The sequence below is a fragment of the Haliaeetus leucocephalus genome, unplaced genomic scaffold (genome assembly GCF_000737465.1).
Source record: "Haliaeetus leucocephalus isolate CR32 unplaced genomic scaffold, Haliaeetus_leucocephalus-4.0 Scaffold577, whole genome shotgun sequence".
NCBI classification, from domain to species: domain Eukaryota; kingdom Metazoa; phylum Chordata; class Aves; order Accipitriformes; family Accipitridae; genus Haliaeetus; species Haliaeetus leucocephalus.
Genome location: NW_010973013.1, coordinates 6,575,650 through 6,595,535, shown reverse-complemented (window position 1 = coordinate 6,595,535; position 19,886 = coordinate 6,575,650). Strand labels below are relative to the sequence as shown.

The 19,886-nt window shown below is 46.4% G+C and overlaps 1 protein-coding gene across 1 annotated transcript in view; it reads right to left on the bottom strand.

Moving 5' to 3' along the window:
• The window catches only part of SYNDIG1 (synapse differentiation inducing 1), a 62,905-nt gene extending 43,915 nt beyond the window's left edge, over positions 1-18,990 (bottom strand). The window contains exons 1-2 of the mRNA XM_010577802.1: positions 18,425-18,990; positions 4,878-5,015 (exon numbers count right to left, since the gene is read on the bottom strand). Of these exons, the coding sequence (XP_010576104.1) occupies positions 4,878-5,015; positions 18,425-18,904 (618 nt within the window). The 5' untranslated portion in view covers positions 18,905-18,990. The remainder of the gene's footprint in view (positions 1-4,877; positions 5,016-18,424) is intronic.
• Positions 18,991-19,886: the final 896 nt, after the last annotated feature.

The following is a 19,886-nucleotide window of genomic DNA, read 5'->3' as shown; positions in this document are numbered from 1 at the left end:
GAACATTATTTCTTTCTTCTCCCTGGTGACCACTGAAACATGTCAAAATACAGGTTTTTCAAAGCCTCTATTTCTAAAAACTGGATAGAAAGTAATCAAATGGTTCAGAAGTTATCATGAGAAAGACAAGCTGCTCCTTTGCCTGATCACGTATGCCCCGTGTCCATACAAAAGCTGGAGAAAATCCTTTTACCCAGTGAGCAGTCCCTACTTGTCTTTAAAGACAATCTGAGCCATGGTGTTTGGAGCTGTGCCCACTCAAGCAATCCGTGGGCTGGGGAAATAATTACAGACCCATGCATCCCTCGATCACCGTGTGAGGGAGGTAATTACGGCACAGAGTAAGCGCAGCAGACGGGAAGCAATTGCTCTCGTGTGCTTGGATTGCAGGCTGCTGCTTTTTTCTCTCTGGCCCGGCTGGCATCTCACGGATGCTTTACTGGGGACTTACCGACGGTGAAGGGCTCCACATAACCACCCACGTCCCCCAAGAGAGCAGGTACAAAGTGAAGCACATTCGCACCGGCACAGACTTAGGTCTCTGATAATGAATTTCTTTCTACAGGAGGCAAAGAAATGTGTGCCACCGTATTGTTCTCTTTCCTAAAAATAAATGCAGGGAGAGAAAGAGGAGTCAGACAAAAAGAGTTTGCAGGATTATCAACCCCCACCAAGCAGAAATCTTGACAGGCTCCAATAAATCACCAGATAGCTTTAATGGTAAACTTGACAAGAAAAAAAAAATTTTTTTTCAGCTTCTTTCTCTGACTTATGAAGCTTCAGACTTGCCTGCAGTCTACAAAGCTAAAAACTTCTGTAAAAAATGAAAACTGAGGTACCCGCATGACTCCAGAGGGTGGAGATTTATGAAAAAATAAACATAATGAGGTTTTTTTGATCAGACACTGTTTGCGGAGGAGAATTTTATGGTGAAAGGCTTATGACATCTACATTTTCCTCTGCAGAGGCTTCCCTGTAAACTGGACAAAACCCCCTCTGACCAAGTCCTTCAGACTCAGCTATAAGCTGTTAGGAAAGCAGCCAGTCAAAAAAATTGCAAGCCTAAGAACTTATATGCCCTGTTTGTAGAAAAGTGGAAAATCAGCCAATAAACACTGTCTACTGCTAAAAATCAGAGTACTCACAGACGTTATCCCTCCTGAGAAGCTACCCTAAAGCAGTGGCCTCCGGACAGGTCACCTGAACGGCTGATGTGTGCAAAGTCCCCGTATTTTAGCCGTGATGGCTCAGGTGAGAGGGGGACCTGGACACCACTTAGCGTGACACCAGCGTGACCAGGAGGACATCTTCTGCCTGTGAGGCAATGGGAGTCACATCCTGATCTCATGGGCTGAAGTCAGGATACATGGGAAGAAAATGACCCGGTCCTGACAGCGATTTATTCATAGCTGAGAGAGAGAGCAGGATTGGGCAGCCACAAGCAATGGGTGTCTCTCGTGGGAAGGAAAATACTGATCAAAACAGAAGAAAGTAAACGAGCAAGTATGCAACACAGTGATGGTCTCAAGCTCTCTGTTTTACTGAGGGAAGATGAAAAGCTGTGACTTTCAGCGTTGCTTGGGACAGGAAGATCACCAGGTGATGCCCTATTTGTGAAAATGGGATATCCCAATGGAAAGAAACTGGGTTTGCTTTCACAGAGTGCATTTCTGAATGCACTGCTCCTCCCTGCTGGCTCAGCTAAACCTGATGCACATCTTCATTTCCACCATGCAGGCAGACCCCGCGCAGCTGCATCGTTCGATACAGCTGGCCTTCAAGAAGCCCTAAGTCAGCAGCACATCGACAAGAGCCTTGCTGGAAAGACTAAGTCCCACACAGAGCAGAAATAGCCCCTGCAGGAAGCATTTTGCTTTTACAGAGCACAGGGAAAATTAAATCATTCTGTTTGTAAAGAGCACCTCTGAAACCTTAAAGCATCCGTCCTTGTATAATTCTTTTGCAGCACAACATAGACATATGCAGCGTAAATGTACTGCCAGGTGCTGCAGGAATAAACTGAAAGCAGCTGTCCCTTTGGATGGAGCTGTACTGCAAATATATCTTCTGCAAATTGGGCCTTCCTCTGGAAATGCATTGCACACCTAAAGGAGACCAGGTTTTAAAAAAAAGTTCACCACAAGTGCTAAATTCTGGCCCAAAGAATCCATCCACCAACTTTGAAGTTCCTATGTATTACATTTTTTTCCCAGACTTGGCTTTTAGTAGAACTTCCCAGAATACTTTTGAAAACATAAAACTTTCAAGAGCTCAAGTAACTGCAAAAAAAGGTTTGAATGCAAGTGCCAAGTGTTGATCTTTAGTTATAGTTCTGACTTTTGACAAAGGACGGGGAATGTTAGACTACTCTTTTGTATTAACAAGAGATCTCAAAATGTTATTCAGGAGTTTAAGTTGAAAGACCTATATAAATAGAAATCACATGCTAATAGGACATAATGTTTTACTACCTCACATATAAAACATCATTCTGAACGGTTTATGCTCCAAAGTAAAAGTTGATACCACTGCCAGTATTAGCTTAGCTAAATGTAGGGTTTTGGTGGTTTATTCCAGCTATTTGGGCCAGTTCTCTGCCATAGAAGGTTTTGACCTTAATTTCAGTTTCATTTTTCCACTGGAAAATGCCACTTTGTTGGGTGTGGGGTTTGGCAGCACAGCCAGTTTCAGTGAAGGCTTGTGGTTTCTCAGAGCTGTGATGGACCTGCCGGAGGGGAAGGCAGGCAGCCTGGGAACTCAGGGAGCGGATAGACTGACGTGCCTGTGCTGGACCGGGACGAGCAGGGACTTGACCACCTTTCTCCAAGAGATTTGGGAAATGAGTTCTCAGCTGATGCAGCTGTTGCAGACAGAGAGCTAAGAGGAGAGACCAGAGGAAAGGAGCATGCAGGGCTGGCGGTATTATTGTTATCATTTTTCAGTGGGGAGAGATGAAAAGATTTCTACTTCCAATGCAAAAACAAAAGCAGAAGTCAAAACTCCTCAGAAACACAGTCCTTCCTCCTGACTCGGTTTAGCCACAGCTTGCCTTGGTACATCCAAGGGGTCAACTAACAAAGATTAATTTACTGTCTCTCAACCGAATAAAAGCAAAGCACCTGCCTGACCTTTCTTGCTGACAGCTCCTAGTTTTAGGCAGCCGCATTCAGCTGTTCTCCATCATTATGCAAAATCAAACAACACCCAGGTTTCCATTTTCCAGTGCCTATATCCTTCAGCACAATATCATCATCTTTCCCTGCCTTCCTGTGGCCTTTTCCACCTTCCTTATGCTCCTATCGAGGTAGTAAGGTCTTATGGATTCATGCTGGCCCCTGGGATCAGTTCACAGTTAATGTGGATGCCCTGTCCTTCGTACACTGGCTCTCAGCACATTTAGCTTCTCAGCCATACTGCTTTTTAGTACTTAATTATGTTGTTTGTTTTGCATTTATTGGCCTGTGCTGTGCTTTCATTGCTTAGATAAAACTAGCTAGCAATCCCCAGGCCTCCTGAAGGAATGCTACTGCAGGAAAGTAATGAACGTGCTATTTTCCCCAGCACAGAGCAAACACGCTGCTAATGGCGATGAACTCTCAATCTTTCCTTGGCTGCAGCATTGGTGAAAAGTCCTGGCTAGTCCACGTGTGTGAAGAGATGTGGCCATTAAAACTGCTGGCAAATAGCTCTGCCTGAAGGACCAAATGGCAGAATACTAAAGTGCGTGTGGATCCCACCCGATGCTTTACTTTTTACTGTCGTCATCATCATCAGGCAAATCCCTTGGCCCAAACTTGAGAAATCAATAGCACTCAAACAAGGAAACTTGTTATTTTCCACCGCACAAACTTTAATTGTTTCAGAGGCTTCCAAGTTCAATGACAGACACTTCATTTAAAGCAAAAAATAGTAGAGCTGTATCTATTTCTTTGATATTGAAGACTAGGATTCTTTAGATCTGAAGTGCCTGCTCTGGCTTGACAAATACCCGGTGCCGGTAGATGTTTAGAGCAGAGAAATTAGAAAGACAGGTGAGAGGGTGAATGATTCTGGTGCTGTGGAGTACAGACTGTAGTTTGCAATAGGCATTGCAACCACCAGTAGATAGAAATGTAAGCGAACATTTCCTTGCAGTCACTAATGAGACTTCCAGTGTGACTCCTTTTCTGTCATGTTACATTATCTGCCATGCTGGGAAACTCAATAATTACTCTGCAGGCACTTATGAAGACATACTTGTTGAAACAAATGATGGGGCATGATGTTAGTCAGGCACAGGCTGGAAACCAGCAAGCCCGTCTTATGAAGGAAACAAACCAAAACACTGTCACTTCTCTGGTAAAAAATATTTCCATTTAAAATTGGACAAGAAGAACAGACAGCAATTTTTCAGGGGGAAAAGAAATGGTTCCTGGAAAGCAAATTTGCTTCTGCAGAACAGAAATTATCTTTCTGCTCCTGGAAGGGTATTACCTGGTTTGCTTTTCCAGATGATCAGCTTGGGAACCAATAGATCAGTTTTTCCAATGGGAAATCCAAGCGTTTGAGATAGCAAGGGTGCTTTCCGCTCAAAAGTCATGTCCACAGAAAATCCCTAGCTGGACTTTGTATAATCTGACACGGAACCTGACCATTGTCAACTAAAATCTAAAATATTTTGTAGACTCCCCCCTCAACAAAGTATCTCACAAGACAACCACCACTGTCACAGAGACATATCAAGGTGGGGAACACACTACCCTGCTTAACCACCTCCCACTACCCTGGAGAATGTCTTGCCCACATTTGGGTTTTGGTGAGCTTTCCTTGCTGGTGTGGGGTGATGGATACTCCATGGATGCAAAATTCTGAATTAGCAGGAGACGTTTTAACGTTACCTCATGAGACAGGTAAAAGGCAGCAATTCCCAATGGCCAGAAGCAGCAGAGCATGGAGAACACAGTGAGGCCGAGATGATCTCTTGGTGGCATCATCAGGAAATTGTCTTCGCTTTCGGTGTCGCTTGAGTAATCGCTCTGGAATAGCAAGGGAGAGAGAAATGTAGAGGTGCTGGTTAATGCTATCATTATTTCTCCTCTGCCAAGGGCCAAGGCTGTGATCATCCGCCCATAAAACTCTCCCGAGTCACACCAGGGCAATTCCTCAACATCAGGACAGGTCTCCAGCACTCATGGTAGAAGGTGACCCACCCTGGGGTCTCTACCATGCAGGGGTCTCTAGCCAGGGCCAGCACTGGGACCACTTGTACCCTTTTCATCAGGGTTTGCGCACCCATTCTGCTATGCTGTGGCCCCACAGGGACAGGACCACAGGAGTTAGCCTGCCCTCCTGCCGTGTCCACACCAGCCAGTGGCATCCTTCAGAAGGACTTCAGGATCGGACTTGCGGCCGTGGCACATCTCCCTCCCTGCCCTGCCAAAAAGCTCACCAGGGGAGGCTGAGAGACCCGAACCCTTACGTCTGCACCAAACTCAAAGGGGAGAGAAGCACCAGGGCTTGGGGAAGCCACCCCAGCCAGCGTCACAAAGTCAGCACTCTTTTTCTCTCCTACTGCATGCACTGCAGCACTGGCTGGCAGATGTCCTCCTTACGAACACGAGGGGAATCTCCATTCACCGACTATGTCACGGCCTCCATCACCATTGCAGGAACTTGAAAGCGAGAAACGAGAAATGACAGATTTTGGAAATCACTGCAGGGAGCTGGAAAGGGCCTGTTTTACATGTTCGTTTTTCACGAATGAAGGAAAGCGACTCTTTAACCAGATGAACCAGGGTGAACCTGGGTGGGTTGGCACTTCAAAAACATAATGTCACTTATCTAATGCAGAAGGAGCTGTAAGCTTCGGGTGCTCTGTAACACCCAACTCAAATGCCAGTCTTCTGGAAGGTCACTGCTCAGGTGGCCAGGAGAATGTCAGCCAGACATTACCCATTGAGGACAAGGTCACAAAGGTAGTGCAAACCTAAGCATGAGGAACGAAGGTAGCAAAAGCTGAAGGAGAAAAAAACCATGAGTTGCTCCAGCAGCAATGGGATGCTGCCAGAGTTACAGTGTGTAGGCAGAAGCACCTGCCCAGGCATGTTTCTTAGATGACCCATGGTCAAGCTGCAGCAACCCTGACCGAGCAAAACTTTCTTTCACGGTGATTGCTAGGACTGGTCCACAGGGGACCTGCCTTGCCCGCTGCTGAGTAAAATTCTCCAGCAGAGCATCTTCCTTGCCTGCAGGGAGTCCATATGCAACAACAGGCACCGAGGCTGTGGTTATTCCAGGCTTCGGAGTTACAGCTTTGGTGCAAAGAGGGTCCTGCAAAGCTTTTTAACTCACCCTGGGAGCACCTCCATCCTGAGATGAGGTGGCCAAAAATCTTCTAAAAAACCCCTTTTGTAGTTGCGTATTCTTCGCTGGTTGTAGGATAAATGCTGTGCAAAATCTTACTGAAAGGCAGACATCTGTGTCATGTCTAGAAATCTACCCTTTTGGGCACAGGTTTTGTGTCCCTCTTAGAAACTCAGAAGCCTGTTCAGGAGCTTTTGACCTTTGGGCCAAAACTGCTAAAGTGACATTGCTCTACCAGTGAGCTCTAAGTAAGAAACTCCTGAATAAGTGTGCAAGACAGGAAAATAAACCCATGGGCAAGAAGGTAAGTTTCTAACCATGCCACTAGTGAGCCATGACTGAGGAGGACCTAGGAAATGCTGGCAGCCTCACGATATTTCAAAGACTTGGCACTGGGCAAAGGGATTGCCTCCTAAGCTGACCCATTTGGGGAACCCACCAGATGACATGGCCCATCGCTTGCTAACGTGGAGAGTCTGCTTCAACAGATATTGCTGCCAAGCACCTGCCACAGACCAGAGGGGCCTGGGAGGGATAGGTGGGGGGGACCAGGCAGGTCCCATGCACCGAGATTAGGTGGTGCACGTGAACACCGGCACGTAGAGCACCCCAGCCTGTGTCAGGAGTCTTGATGCCTCAGCAGAAGTGACAAAGCTCCATTTGGCACAAGCTCAAAAAAATCCCACTTCTGAAGGGACACCTGCTGACGCTGGTGTACTGCGTTTGAGCTTGGTGACTTCCCTTTCTGCTTTAATTTTCAGAAAAGACCATGTAAGTAATTTTTAATACCAATAGCCTTTCATTTCACGAGTAAGAGAAGAGAGGGGGAGGGAGGAAATCCACAACATTGCTGAAACTGTCTCTTGAAACAGTGCCCTTTCCTGAACTTCATGACAGGTAAGATACAAAAACAAAAATGCTTTTGATTTCGCAGTTATTAGCTTAGTAGTGTGCAGGCATTGTATCTATCTGATACTTCAAATTGCCTTTTCTTGCAGATGAAGATAAAATGGGGCAAAGATTCTCTAGATAACTTTGATCAAGTGCTGAACCAGAAAATCACCGGTTACGCTGCTTTCCAAAGGGACTAACCATTCTCAGGGTGGTGGTGTCATGACATCTCAGAGGGCTTCCATGACCAGAGAGGTGGCTGTTAGGTTGCAAGAGGATAATTGCAGAAGTTTTCTTAGTTATGCTAACGTGAAAGGGTTGTCAAGCATTGGAATAGGCTGCCCAGGAAAGCGGTTGAGTCACCATCCCTGGAGGTATTTAAAAGACATGTAGATGTGGTGCTTAGGGACATGGTTTAGTGGTGGACTTGGCAGTGTTAGGTTAATGGTTGGACTTGATCTTAAAGGTCTTTTCCAACCTAAATGATTCTATAAGTCTATAAAAAAACCTTACCGGGGAAGGTTAAGTCTCTACAGGCTCATACTAACTGAATAGTAGAATTACACCGTGAATGCCATTTTGATGGGCAAAGTCCCCATTGTACACACTGGATCGGATGACCTGACTCTCAATCACCAAGAGTGACAGAATAATTCTGTCATAATTCATGTAGTCCAGATATGAACCAGAAGGGCGAAAGAAAAAAAAGTCATAAATCACAGAAAGAAATCCAACAGCAAAAGGTACCTCTTACCCCTGTCAGCTAAACACTCATTTCTCCAAGCAAACTTTCCTCTCCAATGTTCTCTCTCTTACAACACGATACCCAATCCTGAGCCTACCGAGAGATCTTCCCTATCCAGAAACCTTTATGACATTGGGAAGCTTTTGACAATTTGGCTACCTAGCTGGCTGTCTTCACTTTTTTCTGGTTCTGCAAGAGCTGCACCCTGACACTGGAGGAGCTGGACATCAGGGGTGCTGAGAAGTCAGAATTACTTTTACCAATTACAGTTGCTTTGGGTTAGCAGACTAATCCTGGATACTCACTAATATTCTTGTCCACAGCACTGTTCCTTTCATGTTTAACAGTCTCTTTATAAATTTACATGGAACTTTTCACAATTACATCATAATTTCACTACTCTGACTGAAAGCTTTTAACTCCTGCAGAAGTTAGGGAATAGCATAACTAATTAATTTTCAAGGTTTGGGCGGTGAGCAAGACTGCACAGACAAACTTTTCTTTATTTAATGTTAAGCTAGATGAGTTTAAGCAATTTGAAATATCAAACTGTCAGGTTTTTCTTTCTACAGGTATACCACCAGTGCATCCTCCAACCAAACAAGAAGCAATCAAAATAGAACTTGTGCAACCATTAAAAAAAAATACCTGGCAAAGAGCAGCCCTTTCTCGGTTGAGATATTCTGTCATCACTAGAGAAAACATCCCTCAAAGTTAGTCTCCTAACAAATCCCAGTTACTCCAGGCTTTTTACTGAGCTGGTGAAAACACAGTTGAGTTATCCTCTTTGAACAGAGCTCCTCTATCCTGTCAGTCAGACGATATCGCTATCTTCATGATGCTAGAAAAATCTTAGGAAGAAACAAGGCAAAATACATGTTGATGCAGCTGCAATCACAAAAGTGACAAGAGACAGGAGGATCACAGGGTGTCAAGGAACAGCAGCAGCTGACAGTCTCTTTGGGATGTGGAGGGATTCACCCCTTTTCAGACATGACATCTGGCTCCAGCAGCTTCCACTGCAACTGCACAACCACTTCTAACCGCAACGCACAGAGAATATTTACGGAAGGCAGCACCTTTCCACTGCAAGTCAGGCTCTGGCTTGGAGACACGTCTTTGTGTTTTAACATGAAAAATACAATCGCAGCAAGGTCCACAGCCCTTCCCCTTGCCAAGTGGTCTGCACTTTCTGCAGCCCATGCGAGGTGCTGCTGTGAGAAAGGATACCTGTGCAAATGGTCCTGTAACAGAAATGACACATCTCTGAAATTACTGAGCATGCGGTGGGGATTTCCTGCTTCCAGTGGATCCTTTGTAGAAAAAGCAGTTATTACAATGACAACAACCATCCTCATCCTCACTGACTACCGCTGCATGTCCCTCACCAACACTCAGAGTTCAGCTGAGAAGACAGCACATGATAAAGCAATCTCAGTCTCAGTTTATCCACCAGCCATTTTGTGGCTATTATAAGGAGGAGGTGACAGGAGTGCAGGCAAGACTGGAGTTACCAGGAGATGAGGCCTCAGAGGACATCTCCCCAAAGCATGAATTCCTGCAGAAAGCACAGCACCCTGCCCAGATGAATGTTGATTACAGTGAATGACAAAGAAAGCAAGCAGCTCTTTTTCTTTCCCTTCCCTTCCCTTCCCTTCCCTTCCCTTCCCTTCCCTTCTTCCCTTTTTTCCTTCCCTTCCCTGTCAGGTCCCATCCCACTCCTCCCATTTCCCCCCAGTAATGGGACCCCCCCCACAAGCTCTTTGCCTTGTTTACCCCTGTTTTTCAATGGTGGGCACCTCCACAGCCCTAAAATGCATTAGGCACAGGCGACATGGGCAGGACATAAACTGGATTTCTGCAGAAACTGTGGATGTGACAAAGGATACAGAGGAGAAAAGAACTTTGTTGGGAGAAGGAAGGTGCCTGCTTCCCAGCCCCAGAGGGCATGGAATTTTGCAGCAGCTGGAATTTGGGTGCTAGACAGTTCAACGGGAAACCTTGACCTTTGTGTTCAAGTGGGCTGCTTCTGACACTTCCCAAATGACCTGTGCAAGAAGTGAGCCTTGAACACAACCACAAACGTAGCCACCCTGCAGAACGATAGCACGAAGCTGAAACATCGACGAATTCTAGTCTGTGAAATTCAGCTAGCTGCTTCAGTTGATAGTAATGCTTCCTTAGCAAATGAGTGCAGAAGGGAGGGGAGAGAGAAGAGGAAATTTAAGATGGGATACTGAATCACGTAGACACCCCATTCCTGAAAGGAGCATGACTTGGGAGCAGGAATCACCAGGCACAGAGGAAGGCTGGCTGTACACAGAGCTGAACACAACTGTTTCACGAGGCAGCGACCCCAAGAAGGACCTCTAGACCAGAGTGTTCTGCCAAGAGCAAGCTGAAAATAAACCTCCTCTGTGATGCACCACAGGAGGAATGAACGTGATCCACGGAGAGGGAAGGAGAGGTACGGTACTACAGACACATACATAATGGGTCCAGTTCTGGTACCACCATTTCCCAAATATGTTGGAGAAATCAGGAATCAGAAGGCAGGTACGTGCGTCATGCCGCAGAAAATGACCTACACGCGAAGAAAGTAGGGAAGCCAACTTCACTTGTAAGATAAATTTAAGATGCATCTTCATCACAGTCTGTAAGTGCCTGCATGAGTAGATAATTTCTGATCAGAGACAGCTCTTTCATTTGGCAGAAAAGCAGAAGAAAGCCCAGCGACTGAAAGCAGAACAGATGAAGAGCAGACACAAGGTGTAGATTTTTAACAGAGGTGGTGATGAACACTTTTCTGCAGTTGTAATGGATTTTCTATTACACGAAGCCCTTTCTTAAATCGCGGCTAGCTATCTCTAAAAGCTATGTGCTTTACCTTCACATTATGAGTGAACAGAGGCTCTGCAGACAGCCTGCTGTGGGCTCCCTGCGACATACCGGAGGCTGGACTTGATGGTCACATAGTCCCTTCCAGTATTAAAACGCTAAGTAGAAGTCAGACAACGAGGTCTGCTGTGAACCACAGCTGCCAGCAACTTTTGATGGATACTCAGCAAACAGCCCTTTTGGTACTACTCCTCTTTTCCTTCAAAGCAACCTGTTCAGCAACACGCACACACTGCATGCAAAACTAATTTCTGGTATGGCCCTGTGGGATCTGCTTCAAACCCAGATGGTCCAGTGGTCTGGTTTTGACAAAGACCAACACATGATGCGACTATAAGATAATATGTGCTCTGTTTCCCTCCACAATATGCCTGTTTCAGTAATGCAGTTAAACATGATGTCCTATTCTGAGCAGCACTCTGCATCCCTTTGCTCTTCTGCAAGTAGCCTGAGTTCACCTAAATGCACCAGATGTCGAAGGCAGCATGCGGGATGGTAGCTCTCCCATCAAGGGCTGTAGTTTATTACTGCTCTGCCTTAACACACTTCACTTGTCACTGAGCAGCAGCTGGCTGATGCTTACTTAAGAGGTGATGTCTCTAAAACCTGTTGCCATCATGGATTCTTTGTCCTGGTGATGTATTATTTATTTATTTTACTTTGCCTGTTTCTTTCTTTCTTTTGACCATTTTGAGTTTTGCAGTTGCTCCCCTTCAATTTTAAAGGTATTTAAACGATCCATAACCCACTAACCCTGACCTGATCCAACTCTTCTCGTTTCCCCAACTCCCAGTCTAAATTGCTTTGTTGGTCGAGCAGCCAGCCTTGCAGAAATGGGCTCACAGAGGTCTCTCCTTGCTTGGAAAGCTTTTCATATAGAACCTTGCAAAACCAAAACATACCAGGGGAAAAAAAAAAAAACCCTTGGATGCAGCTGTCCAAGCCCATTCTTCTTCCTGTCCCCCTGGATTTTGATCATCTCCCTTGTAATGTTTTCTAGACACCCACAGCCAGTCTGCCTATAGCTCATCAGTAACTTGCATTCAACACATTGCCACAGGAAGGCGATTACTGCAGACAGCAATAAACAGATCCAGCTGCCACAGTCTCCTAAATCACACTCTTTCTCTGGAAGAGCGGTAATCACAGCCATAAAGCAAATATCCCTAATCTTTGTGTGAGTGGCAGGGGCTCCCAACAACCCTTTGAATTCAGGGGGAAGGCACGTGTGAGGACTTTGCAGGTGGGCCAGCAGCCACCACGTAGAAGCGGCTCTCAGCAGCTCACGCTCTCAGCTGTGGAGAAGGGTGACGCCACGGCAAATGCGATGCACTTTGGCGACGTTCTTCTTCGTGGCATGGGGCATCACTTGCGGGCTCCCGCTCGGGGAGAGGAAGACCTCCACAGTCTGCAGACACAGAGGTTCCTGCCAGGAGGACCAAAGCAGGTCATCCCTGCAGAGCAGATGGTCTCGACGCTGCTTGTCGAGGAAGGTTGGGAGATTCACCGAGCCACTTCAGCAAGGAGAGTAGCAGTACACCGCTCAAGCTGGGGCAGGGGGAGCGGCCCTTCACGATTGTCCTCTTTTTGCTTCGGAGCTGCCGCAGCAGCCTTTGTGGTGCAGTTCTTAAAGAAGGGTGCCTCACCCCCACCCTCTCCAAATGACAGCGTGCAGCTCATCCAGACCCGTGGGGACGTCACTGCATAGCGTCGGTCTGCAAACTCAGGGAAGTGATGATGAGAAACAGAACTGCTCTGGGCCCTGGCTGCTCTTAAGAAGATTCATAGGAGGGCACTTGGAGACTGCTGAAGGTGACTTCTCAGCTATGCTCCCTTCACCTAGGGCTGGCTAATAAAGGTTAATATCCCTTGGCAGGGCTCAGTATCTCCAGACTCCAGTGGCTTCTCCTTTAAGGGAGAAAAATAAATCAAATGCAAATGAAGTGTAATCACTCTTATAACCTGTTAATAATGTGCCTGTGAAGGAATCCAGGAACATAAAGTGTGTCCTATGGGGTCAGACCAATGGCCCATTGAGGCCCAAGCTCAACCTCTGACAGCAGCAGTGGAAGATGACATAAACCACACTTTGCAGTTCATCCCTTGTGCTCCCTCAGCACCCACAACTGTTGTGTAAGAGGCATTAGAAAGAAAAGCTTTGCCATTTCCTTTTAATATCTGTTTATGGATTCCTCACCCATGAATCTGTCTAATCCCTTTTGAACTTGCTGATCTGCCATAACCTCTTTTGGCAGCAAGTCACTAAGTGTTCACTTTTCCATGTGTGAACAACGATTTTCTGTTATCCATGTTAAGCCAATCTCTTACCAGCTCCCTCAAGTGTCCCCTGCTTCTAATATTGCAGGTTGGTGAACGGTGGGTCTGCATTCACCTCGTCCTTCACCTTCATGATCTTGTGCAACCAGCTCATACACCCCTTGCCCACCTTCTCTACAAAACGGAGAGTCCCAACCTTTTCCACCGCTCCTTCTAAGGAGGCTGCTACTTCCACTTGACCATTTTCTTTTCCCTTTTGTATCTCCGCAATGTCCTTAAGAAGTGGGGACCACAATCACCCACCCCGCTTAAGAAAGTGGATTGCATCGAGCTTTAATACAGCAGCAAAATGCCGCCAGCACTCTGTCTTGTTCTCAACACTGCTCTTTAACATACCCAACATTTTGTTAACTTATTGGTTTGCTCTGCACACTGTTCTGTGGGACTTCACACCACTGACAATGATTTCTCCACGGTCTCTTTCCTGACTTGCAGCTCGCAGTTACAAGCTCAGCCTTGAGTTCAAATGAATTTGATTATTTTTCCATAAATGTACTGGTTTCCATTTATTTACATTGAAATGCATCTGCCACCATTTTGCCAGTCAGATTTGTGCAGTCCTGCCAGAGTTCGTCTCCACTGGCATCCCACCTGAGTACCCAAAAGAAACTAACACAATCCATAAACTTGGACGGGTCTAAGAGCCCAAATGCCCCCGTATGCTTGGGAATGTTGAGAAGAGGGGTTAGACAGAACAGGACACGGCTTAGGATCCACCTTCCGTCTCTACACTTTCATGCTCACGTCCAATGGATGAGTTTCACAGCAGTATCCAGCAATTTGTAGGGGAAAAAAAGAAGGAAGGTTTAGCTTGAAAGCACTACATTGCCTTTCTTCTTTCACTCCCCAGAACACTCTATTTATTTCATTTTTAGAGACCGTTTCAGACATTGCTGGGAAAAAGAAAATGGGTTTTAAGGGAGGGCTCAGATGTATTCTTTTATGCGACACATATGAATAATTCAATTTGCTGCCATCAATAGCTTGGGTTTCTCTAAATAAGCCATCTATCTAGGGGTTAGGAGGAAAACTAGCAGGAGTGTAATATGACAAATGATGTTTCTGGATAAAAGATGGCACTGCATTTACACATGAACTCTTAACAGGAGGGTATTTCAGCTAGCAACTCACGTAATATTTCACTGCCGCCACATTTGACAAGTTGTCTGTCCATTAGTTGTGGCGTAAAGAACTCATAAGATATTTATAAGCATTCCAGAGACACCTAAATAGGGAATCATTTGATTTCAGGGATGGGCACTGAAGAAAGAAGTTTAAAGCTTTGACAGAATACGCAGCCTGCTGCTTTCATGCCTGGTAATTGCTGGAGCAAAGTAGGGCTGTATATGCTAATGAAAGCTGTTTCAGAAATGTTTTTCCCTCCAGACAATTATGATTTTTGCAGACAGTCTGAATAACATTACTCCAGGACCTGAGAAACGCTGCTAGTAAAAAAAAATAAGTTAAACATGGCCACGTTGTTGTAGTGATGTGCAGGACCCCTGTTTAGGATGTCTCCTGCTCCTCTGCTACATCTCCCAGGTTCTTCAGAGTCCCCGGGCTTGGGGAGGGAAGAATGTGCCTCCTTCTAGGCAACTTGTCAGAGATATTGCTGGGCTGGATAGACCCATCCTGAAGGGGATGACAGGTAACAGAGCAGCAACCGCTGCAGCCTGGCTGGGTCAGCTCTTCAAACCCAAACCAAATCGCTGTCAGTCAAAATAGCTGGCTTTTTTTTCCAGAAACTTTCTCTGTGGCAAAATTTTCTGCAAGAGAACAACAACCTTTCTGGTTACCAAGAGCCCAACTCTCTTCAAAAACAACACCCTGGCAGAAACACGCTGACCAGCAGTAATGCTATTTTCTGCATGTGTCCCTGGACTCCCGCAAGTATTGCATGGAGGGCATCACTACAAAGGGATGAGTTAGATTTTTCTGCATTTCTAAGAAACTAAATACCCAGTCCTGAAACCCCCTAGGCAGGCCCTCTGCAATAAGACAGGCTGTGCCAGAGACGTGGGGGTAGAGAAATGACTCGCAACCCCAGGGTTGTTCTGTCTCCCAGAAGGCATCTTAACTGAGATGCCCGAGTTGGGAATCCACTTGCCTTGCCCTGACACATGGAGAACAGGTGGTAGCCCTCAGTTTTCAAGAGACAACAGCTTTTCTGCACAAAGCTCCCCTCTTTGCTAATGTTTGCAAAAAGAGGCTATTTTTAGAGTTTTCTCCCAGAAGCGCCAAAGCAGATATGTTACAACAAAAAACCCTTACAAAACTGAGCCCTGATCTGCTCTTATACTATGCAGCTCCCATCCCTTGATGAGCTGTGGCATGACAGTCAATGTGGCAAGATACTCAGCAACGTGCTGTGCATCCTCGATGGCAGAATCAAATCCTTGAAGGCCCTCACAGCGGGGAAGCAAAACCTTGCACCTCTGCTGTATCACTCTCTCTCATTTTTCTCCTTTTAACTTCTGCTCCCAGTTCTGGTACTAACTCTTTCCACCAGACTTTGGGTCTATGAGTAATTTAAAAAAAGCATTTGCTTCTTGTCAGTAACTGGTGGGGAAAAAAAAAAAAGCTTTCTAGTGGGCCAGACTCGTGCTGTGTGATTCAGGTGCTGTTTCTCTCATTTGGACAGATAGGCAAATTTTTATGTAGTTAACAATCTGGCATGGTTCATTCCTCTACTCAGGGACTGCTGTCCTCAAATACTTCTTTTCCATTCCTGGAGTCTCAGCACATGAATGTCTCTAATGAACGTCTGTACTAGCCAAGCCCAGGAGGCCCTCATGCATCTGGCCACACAGATACAGCATCTGGCCACATGGGAACTAGAAGAGCACAACAGAGCAGTCACCTTTTTTTGTTGGTCTTCTGGTGTCAAATGAAAATCCCTCTCCTCCCCATCTTTCTGCACAACCGGCTGCATCCACAGAATTTGGACCTTCCTGGGATGGAAGTTACTCCCCACGCTGAGTGCAGCTGCTCAGCAGATTGGTCATTTGGTTCATGGAGAAGTGTGAAAAATCACAGCGCTGCACTGGGTTGGCCAAGTAGCACAGCGATGGAGGCTGATACTGGGCTAGAAGCAGATGTTTCTTGCAGTTCTAGCAACTCATGTGTTTCCAGTCAGGCAGTTCCTTCCCCAGACCTTGCCTCATTTTCCCCTCTCTTGCTCCATTCTCCTGGCGGAGGAGAAACCCCGATACAGAAGAGAGGAAGACGCATGGGTATGTACTTTCTGAACGTCGTCCTCTTCTGAGCACTTTGTACACGTAGGTCAGGATGGCTGCCCGTACACCTCTCTGTTTATTAGCACAGTAACATCCCACAGGGTTAAGTGAGGCTGGGAATCCGTGGTGCCAGATGCAGTACACCCATCTAAGAAGGGACGCGTATGACCTCAGGAGGCTACAGTCCAGGGAAATAGGTCAGCAAGAAGGAGGAGCCAGGGAAAATGATGCACACGCTGTCACAGCATGGTACGAAAATTTGGAAAGACTCTTTCCTTTCTCCCCTTGAGATCTGGGGAGGGGAAAGGGTGAAGTCACTTTCCTCAGACCTTGCTTTACAGGTGAGTTTCTAGAAACAAACGTTCTCTATGAAAAGCTGATCAAGCTCCTACAGTACCACTTTGAAGAGACACCCAGATCAAGGGCCCTACATTGCAAAGGCGCCTGAAAAATCCCACCAATAAAAGGGAAAAGATTTTTGGTATAAAACATCTTTTCTTTGTCCTGCTTATTTTCCCAGCCTTTTTTAGCCTATTCTCCAACAGTTGGCTAAAGAAGGTCTTGCTGGATTTGGATTGAGAAGAGGGAGACTTTTATTTTGCTGCCTAAATGTCAGGCCAGATGTGTCAATAACACCATTAGGCAATTACATGCCTGCTGCAGTCACTTGTATCACTACTGCATGACAGAAAGTAGGGCAAAAAGGCAGCAGCTAGGGATTTTGTTTTGATTAAGAAAACGAGACTTCCCACAGCCAATTTTGAAATGCTGTAGAAGGGTGTGATTTGAGGTAACACCCTCACATGCCTCAGAGAGAACCTTTTTGTCTCCCTGCGGAGGCATTGAATACTGCATTTCTGGCACACACTGGGAAAAATGCCTCTCTCTTCCTACCTTATCAATACAGAGAGAAAAGAGAATCAACGAGAAGTCAGGCTCTTGTTGGGTTGCCCCTGTGCTGATCACAGGGTGAGACACTGGTATTACAGGAGGTGAAAATAGAAGTTTTAGGACTTGTTAGGTCTCGGTGGAGAAAACCCCTGCAAGAGAGAAACACGAGCAAATAGTCTCTCAAGCTCAACTTGGACATTCGAGTTGAAGCTATGGCTTTGCTCCAGACAGCCAAATGGTCTTTGCTAGGTTAGGAGTCTGTGACCAACACTGGAGAAAGTTTTGGGATCAGCAGCATTAGCAGCATTATGCACACCCTCCATTCCCACAGATACTGGCAAACACAAATCTGTGCCTCACTTGGGCAGCTGGTTTCAGCCAAAGCCAAAACAATCTTTTAAAGTAAAAATGCATCATTTAAGAAAGAATGAAGCTGATTTCCATGGTCTGCCCCATTTGGAGAACAAAATGTATCTTACTTTATTGTGAGCAATCAATGAAGCACAGGAACCTGAAAGAAAACATTGCATTTGGGATCTAATGAAGTGTTTCGCTCCATCAGAAAAAAATCTTTTATTTCAGAGACATGCGATTCATTGCAGCTTGAAGCCCAAAGACTTCTGATTTTGTGTTCATTCAGACACAGAAATGTTTCATGCTTGAGCCAGTATGCAAAACAATCTGCTTTATGCCTAGCTCAAGTCAGGAGAAAGAAAGAGATGATGTTGGCCTGCTGAGTAAGACAAGGTCCATGTATGTGGACAGATGCTCATATAAGCATTTAAGCACATGGGTCTTCTTCAGTTTCTGACCAGCCCATTCAGAGGCAGGAAGGAAATGCTGATCTCCGTTAGGGCCAGTGGGAATTTTGCCATTAGTATCCACAGAGTTGGGACTTTACCCAGGAAATAAAGGTGAGCGATCGCTCACTGTCCTGGCCAGAGGAGAGATACAGCTGATCCCATACAGACCAGCTTCCAAAGCAGGAGATCCCCTGCAGATCAGATCTTGGAGGCTCTACACTTAACCCCCAATACGCCCTCCTCCCCGCAGCCTTCCCCACATATCCCAAATGACACCTCACCTCTAGCTCCTGGAAATCCTCTTCTTCCTCCACATCATAGGACAGAGTGTGAATCTTGATGTCATCCGCCGAGAGATCGATGAACTTGCTGTCCGGGTACTCCAGGCTATCTTTGGTGGGAGAGCGGTCCTCGATGAAGGTAGTTTCACAGCACTCCGAGCCAATGCTCTCGCCCCATGAGCGCAGCACGTTCTCCGAGTAGAGGATGATGTTGGGCCGGTAGTGAGACTCCACCGTCTGCTGCAGCATGTTGGGGTCCAGGAGCTGCTGGACGGGGTCATTCCTGCCTTTCTCTAGGCAGCTTGGAGAGGAAAGGCTGCCCGCTCGGTGGGTCTGGTACTGGGGGGTCGGGTACACAGAGACCAGACCATCTCGGCTCTCTGCCACTAAGTTCCTTGTATTAATTAAACCATTCCTTTTCCCGGCTTCAGCGATCTTATTGTGCATTAGCACACTGTTCTGCTCAACCAAGCCATCCATACTGGGAGGTGTCTGAGGGAGTGGGACGGGTGGTCTTTATTTTGTTGTACCTCAGAGGCAGGTCACACTGGGGCAGTGGCTCCCATTTTCCTGGTTAAAAAAGGAAACAGATACCAAGGTGAGGACAAAGGCAATGAATAACATACCAAGGCACCCAAATCAGCTTGTCTTTGGTATGACCTCATGAGGAAATACAGCCCCACATAGGTGCACACCCTGCGCTAGCTCTCCAAATATATCCCCACTTGGAGAGGCAAAGAACCCCCACCCCAAATCCATGGGGTGAATAGGAGCAGATGACAATGTGTGGTGAAAAAGGACTTGCTGAGATGTCTTGGTAATGGTGTGCCCCATCAGAGAAGGGCTGTGATGCCTCCTCCATCCTCCCACAGGTACGCCACTGTCATTCTGGGGACAATGTGCCTTTCCTCCGAACATTCTGATAAGAGAGACGTGGTAGGGGGACCCCAGAGATAAAAGAATCATCTTCAGTTCTCAGAACTCTGCAATTGCGAAGGGCAGGCAGCTGCTGTGTTCAACTGTCAGTCTCTGCAGCCACCCTTCACCCTTGGCAAGCGCTTTATTACCCTTCGCAAACCCAGCTGAAAGAAAAGAAGCAGGCAGCACTCTTTAAATCAACTGAAAAAACACCACCCAAAGGCAAGATCAGCTCTGACCCAGCTGAATTAAAACTCCTTTGGACGGGGTCTCAAATCTCCTGTGTTGCTCTGGGTGCCCTAGTTCTTCCAATGCCACCGAGGTAGCCCTGGGGCGACAGATCGAAGGGCTATGATGGGGCTTGCCAGTGTGACCATCCCCATCCAAATTCACCTGGAAGACGTGGAGGCACAGTCGCTTGAGCCCCAGGAGCTGGTTGTCTCCTTTTGCACAGGAACAACAGCCATCCTCCGTCTCACCAGCCCACCAGCCTGGCTCTGTTTTGTGTGGGTTGCACTAAGGCATGAGAAATCAAAGGGAAAGT